The 6178-nt window shown below is 30.3% G+C and overlaps 1 protein-coding gene across 2 annotated transcripts; it reads left to right on the top strand.

Moving 5' to 3' along the window:
* Positions 1-465: 465 nt before the first annotated feature.
* Positions 466-2160, top strand: LOC145334258 (uncharacterized). 2 transcript variants are annotated; one of them, XM_080179638.1, is made up of 3 exons: positions 466-1265; positions 1640-1700; positions 1987-2160. In XM_080179638.1, the coding sequence occupies exon 1, from the start codon at positions 482-484 to the stop codon at positions 1262-1264; it is 783 nt and encodes a 260-aa protein (XP_080035764.1). In that variant the 5' UTR covers positions 466-481; the 3' UTR covers position 1265; positions 1640-1700; positions 1987-2160. The 2 variants fall into 2 exon arrangements, with proteins under 2 accessions (XP_080035764.1, XP_080035763.1); XM_080179637.1 differs by having other exon boundaries at positions 466-1700.
* Positions 2161-6178: the final 4018 nt, after the last annotated feature.

Consider the following 6178-nt stretch of genomic DNA (forward strand, 5'->3'; position numbering starts at 1 on the left):
GGAAGAGTTGGTTGTGCTTCAACCAAAAAGATGGTTTTGTGGTGCAGTTGTTGAGGTATTTTTGCAAGAAATTGCCCACAATACTGATACGCACGTTATGTCATCCTATTTTGTACAGAATCTGATGGATCGCGGAGTAGGTTTCGCCAAGAGATGTGTTAGGAAAAGCCTAGTCAGAATCATGGCTAGCAATAAGCTGTTAGTTCCTATCAATTTAAATAATAAACATTGGGCTTTGGCCGAAATTGATCGCACCCAACAAGCTATCCGTTATTATGATTCCCTCAGGTATGATCCTGGAACAAGACTTGAAGAGTTGAAGGAGTTTTTCATTGAGATTGATTATCTTACTAAAGCTGCAAGTATCATTAAGCTGGACACCATTCCTCTTCAGTCCAATACTTATGATTGTGGTGTTTTTGTCTGTGAGTTTGGCCGTTGTTTAATTCAAGGGAAGGAGTTTAATTTTGTACAAGATGACATGCCATTTATAAGAAGGAATGTAAAAGAGGTGTTGCTTAGGGCTGACAAGTTTAAGAATGCTCCCTTCAGAGTGTTAGCTGATACTAGGGATGATCTTGTTCAGGAAGCATTTGATTGTAACCAGTTGATTGTGTCAGATACTGATTATGAATGTCCAGGATTTGATGTTGACAAGATAATGAATGTTCTGGGTGAAGCTGTATCTAAGTTCAATCTACAAGATGGGAATATGACTGAAGACATTTTGAAAAGGATTCCACCCAATGTAGAAAGTGTATCTACTGAATTTGGTAAGCTATCTGTTGAAGCCACAAGTGATAAAGGTACTCTTTTTGATAAACATGAAGAAAATTCTATGAAATTCCCACCTGTTCTTCATGAGTTGAATGTTTTGAGACGACAGCAGATGCCATTCATTGATGTGAATAGTCAGGGGTTTACTTATACAGCTAATATCCATGGCAATTGGAAGTTAAGTTTACGATTGAATGAAGCGTTAGCAATGATAGCAGATCAAAGACAGGTTGACATGGAAGGAGCGTGGGCTATCATTGAGCAGGAGATCAAAAAGGACCCTGGATTTGCGTTGTCCTGGCTCAGCAAAGTTCCCAAACCTGGTCAGAACAAAGGACCTATGAACTTCCAGATAGGATCCGCAAAAAATTTCAAGAGATTGGCCAATGTTATCCATCTTAACCATCCCTCAATCTACATTGAAAACGCTCATTTGGGAAAAGGAGGAAAGAAGGTGAAAAGATACAATCCCTACAGAAAGAATTAAGGTATTTTTTTGTTGTTTTACACTTTTTTCCCGGCCCAGTGTTGTAAAATCGCTTTAAACAGTGTAAAACAACTTATAATTGTTTAATTTTAGCTAAAAAAAGTCGTAGCTACTTTAAATTTAACTTTAAAACTTCAAATTTATCTCTAAAGTCCTTAATTTTAAAATTCGTCTGTGTCCTTTTATTCTTATATGCATGTGGTAATAATTCAAAGATGCAAAGAGTCTAAATTGGCTTAAAATATACAAAGAGTATATTTTATATAAAAAAAGGCATATTTTTACCCTAAAAACTTAGTTTTAAAAGTTCGTTTTTTATTTAATTTATTTTAGGTTAATTTACACATTTTTTTATCCTATACTTTTATTTTTTAGTTATAATTTAGAATATAGAGCACATATTGTACATGTGGAGTTGCCAAACCAAACCTAAAAGGTAAACAAATCCTACTAGTATAAATATTGCCTCTGTTTGGTTAATTAGTCAGTTCTTGTGAGTATTTTTAACTAGTTAAAACGTTTTTTTGGATTTTAAAGCTGGAACCTAATTTAGTACTATTTTATTTAACAAATTTCTGGCATTTCTTTGCTAGTAATTATTTATTTTATCCTAATTTCATTTTTATGAGTTTTTGGCAATTCTGTGCTGAATCTCATATAGTTAATTTTAAGTTTTAAGGTTCTGGGTTTAAAATACTTTAAATGTACTGTGACTATTTTAGAACTCAATTTGTGAGCAGTTGCCAGTGTTTCTGCTGTTTCCAGTCACTGCCAGTGGCACTATTTATTGCCAGCTGTTGCCAGCTGTTGCCAGCTGTTGCCAGCCGTTGCCAGCTGTTGCCAGCCGTTGCAGTCATGTATTCTGTTAATTCTTTTAACTGGATAACTTCAGCACAATTCAATGTTGCAAAAATGGGCAAAAAGACACTGGATATATCTTAATCATATGATATGAAAGAATACAACCATCAACAAACATCTTTGAACAAAATTAACATTTATTAACCAATATCACAAACAAAATGACATATATAAAACAAAATCCAAACATATAATATTTAAATCAAAACATATAATATGTTGCAGCCGTTGCAGTCATGTATTCTGTTAATTCTTTTAACTGGATAACTTCAGCACAATTCAATGTTGCAAAAATGGGCAAAAAGACACTGGATATATCTTAATCATATGCTATGAAAGAATACAACCATCAACAAACATCTTTGAACAAAATTAACATTTATTAACCAATATCACAAACAAAATGACATATATAAAACAAAATCCAAACATATAATATTCAAATCAAAACATATAATATGTATATCAATATAAAGTAGACAAATGCTGGATCTAACAGTAATTCAACTTGTTGAACTGAAATAATAAACACTATATTTGTATGTGTTCAAACAAGGTTTCAATAATGCATAGCAAGCACAGAACTGCTAGATTATGCATAACAAGTACAAGCAATCAGCAAAGAAGTGCTTTATTCCTTGTACATGAATAGTAAATAGTTACTAGCTCAACTTATTGGTTTATAGTGAAGACAAACACTAAGCTTAAAAACACTAAATGCAAGCTACAAAAAACTATTAGTACTGATTCAAATAATACCATAAACAGCAAAAATAACTAATAGAGTAGCTTAAATGTGGTTTAAAACTATAAAATAATGCCTAAAACTATAAATAATAAAAAGCTATAAAATGTAACTAAACTACCAAAAACTTACTTGTGCTGAAGTTATCCAGTTAAAAGAATTAACAGAATACATGACTGCAACGGCTGGCAACAGCTGGCAACAGCTGGCAACGGCTGGCAACAGCTGGCAACGGCTGGCAACAGCTGGCAACAGCTGGCAATAAATAGTGCCACTGGCAGTGACTGGAAACAGCAGAAACACTGGCAACTGCTCACAAATTGAGTTCTAAAATAGTCACAGTACATTTAAAGTATTTTAAACCCAGAACCTTAAAACTTAAAATTAACTATATGAGATTCAGCACAGAATTGCCAAAAACTCATAAAAATGAAATTAGGATAAAATAAATAATTACTAGCAAAGAAATGCCAGAAATTTGTTAAATAAAATAGTACTAAATTAGGTTCCAGCTTTAAAATCCAAAAAACGTTTTAACTAGTTAAAAATACTCACAAGAACTGACTAATTAACCAAACAGAGGCAATATTTATACTAGTAGGATTTGTTTACCTTTTAGGTTTGGTTTGGCAACTCCACATGTACAACATGTGCTCTATATTCTAAATTATAACTAAAAAATAAAAGTATAGGATAAAAAAATGTGTAAATTAACCTAAAATAAAATAAATAAAAAACGAACTTTTAAAACTAAGTTTTTAGGGTAAAAATATGCCTTTTTTTATATAAAATATACTCTTTGTATATTTTAAGCCAATTTAGACTCTTTGCATCTTTGAATTATTACCACATGCATATAAGAATAAAAGGACACAGACGAATTTTAAAATTAAGGACTTTAGAGATAAATTTGAAGTTTTAAAGTTAAATTTAAAGTAGCTACGACTTTTTTTAGCTAAAATTAAACAATTATAAGTTGTTTTACACTGTTTAAAGCGATTTTACAACAATAGATAAAACAGCTTATAATATTTAATTAATGATTAAAATATAAATATTTACAGGCAGATTAAAATATATTAGGAACTATACATCAGGTTCTTCAAGTTTAAACTCTTCAATATCAATTTTATCAATATTGGCACAATCATAGAAATAATCACCAGTTTCTTCTTCTTTTACATTAACATCTGCGTCAGCTTTGTCAATGAAAACAGACTCCTCTTTAATAGAGAGAGAATCATTAGCAAGAGTTTCTTTTTCATTAGTTTGAGGTAAATCTGAGGTAAATTCTTCCCAATATTTTTTCAACAGATCTTCTTCTTCTATTTCAGCATTTTCTTGAGAAATAATAGTCAAGTCCTCCGGATTATCAATATTGTTGTCACTAACATTAGTATTGTTGTCACTTATATTAGAATAATTGTCATTATTTTTAATACATTTTTCACTCATTTCTTTAATTTCTAATGGTGAAAGTTTCTTTATCATCACACAAACAGGTTTCATTGTTGACTGTAAATGAATATATTTGTCATTATATGTGTTTAGATATTTCAAAGTATAGGTACTTAATGACATTATCTTAAAATTATTAAAAGAAATCATAAAAAGAATAATACCTGTAAAACAAAGAGAAAAATATTTCTAAAGTATTATGAAATGAATCAAAAATATTATTTACACATTATAATTGAAATATTTACATTATTTTTAATTTTAACTATATGTAGTATCTAGGTACTTTTAAAACATTAACTCTAGTCAAATAAGAATATGGCAAAAATAGAATATTAATATTAATACCAAATACACTAAAATTATTACACTAAAGAATTAGGTATTATTGATAACAATGTCTATAGTAGTAGCTAGGTACTAAGGCAAATCTGAAGTAAATTCTTCCCAATATTTTTTCACCAAATCTTCTTCAACTTTCATTTCAGCATTTTCTGTTTTACTTGAGAAATATTAGTTTTGTCATCTTCCTTAAACTCAGGATCATAAATATTATTTTCACTTATATTAGGATTATTTCCATCATTTTTAACGCATTTTTCACTCAGCTCCTTTATTTCTGATGGTGCAAGTTTATTTATCATAACACAAACAGGTTTCATTGTTGATTGTAAGTGAATGTATTTGGCATTATGTGCTTTCTCATGTTTATCTCTGTTATTTGATGAAGTGAACGATTTACCACATATGTCACATGAATACGGTTTTTCTCCTGTATGTGTTTTCATATGTTTATTTCTATCACTAGATTGAGTAAATGATTTCTCACATATTTTACAGGAATATGGTTTCTCTCCTGTATGAGTTCTCATATGTCTGTCTTTATTACTAGACTCAGAAAATGTTTTATAACATATTTCACATGAAAATGGCTTCTCTCCTGTATGAGTTTTCATATGTTTATTTCTATCACTAGATTGAGTAAATGATTTACAACATATTTTACAGGAATATGCTTTCTCTCCTGTATGAGTTCTCATATGTCTGTCTTTATTACTAGACTCAGAAAATGTTTTATAACATATTTCACATGAAAATGGCTTCTCTCCTGTATGAGTTTTCATATGTTTATTTCTATCACTAGATTGAGTAAATGATTTACAACATATTTTACAGGAATATGGTTTCTCTCCTGTATGAGTTCTCATATGTCTGTATTTATTACTAGACTCAGAAAATGTTTTATAACATATTTCACATGAAAATGGCTTCTCTCCTGTATGAGTTCTCATATGTTTATTCTTATCACTGGTTGTAGTAAAAGATTTCTCACATATTTGACATGAATATGATTTCTCACCAGTATGAGTTCTCATATGTCTATCTTTATTACCTAATTGTGAGAATAATTTACCACATATTTGACATGAAAATGGCTTTTCTCCTGAATGTGTTTTCATATGAGTTTTTTTACTTTGCGCTGTGGTGAATGATTTTAAGCATAGACCACATGAGTATGGTTTCTCTCGAGTGTGTGTTCTCCTATGTATTACTTTATCGCTAGACTGTGAGAATGATTTACTACATATTTCACATGAATATGGTTTCTCACCAGTATGGGTTCTCATATGTCTTTTTCTATTACTAGCTGTACTAAATGTTTCGCCACAAATCTGACAAGAGTTCTTCCCTTTTTCACTATCCATTATTCTATGCTGTTACATAATTATATTCCTACAGTGGCAGCAGTCACAAATCTGAAATAATAAACTTATAAGACTTGTAAGATTTTGTGATATAATTATCAAGAAGATTTATAATTTTCTATTCAATGTTAGAGAAGCTATATT

The sequence above is a fragment of the Acartia tonsa genome, chromosome 12, assembly GCF_053477335.1.
Source record: "Acartia tonsa isolate MP-2025a chromosome 12, ASM5347733v1, whole genome shotgun sequence".
NCBI lineage: Eukaryota > Metazoa > Arthropoda > Copepoda > Calanoida > Acartiidae > Acartia > Acartia tonsa.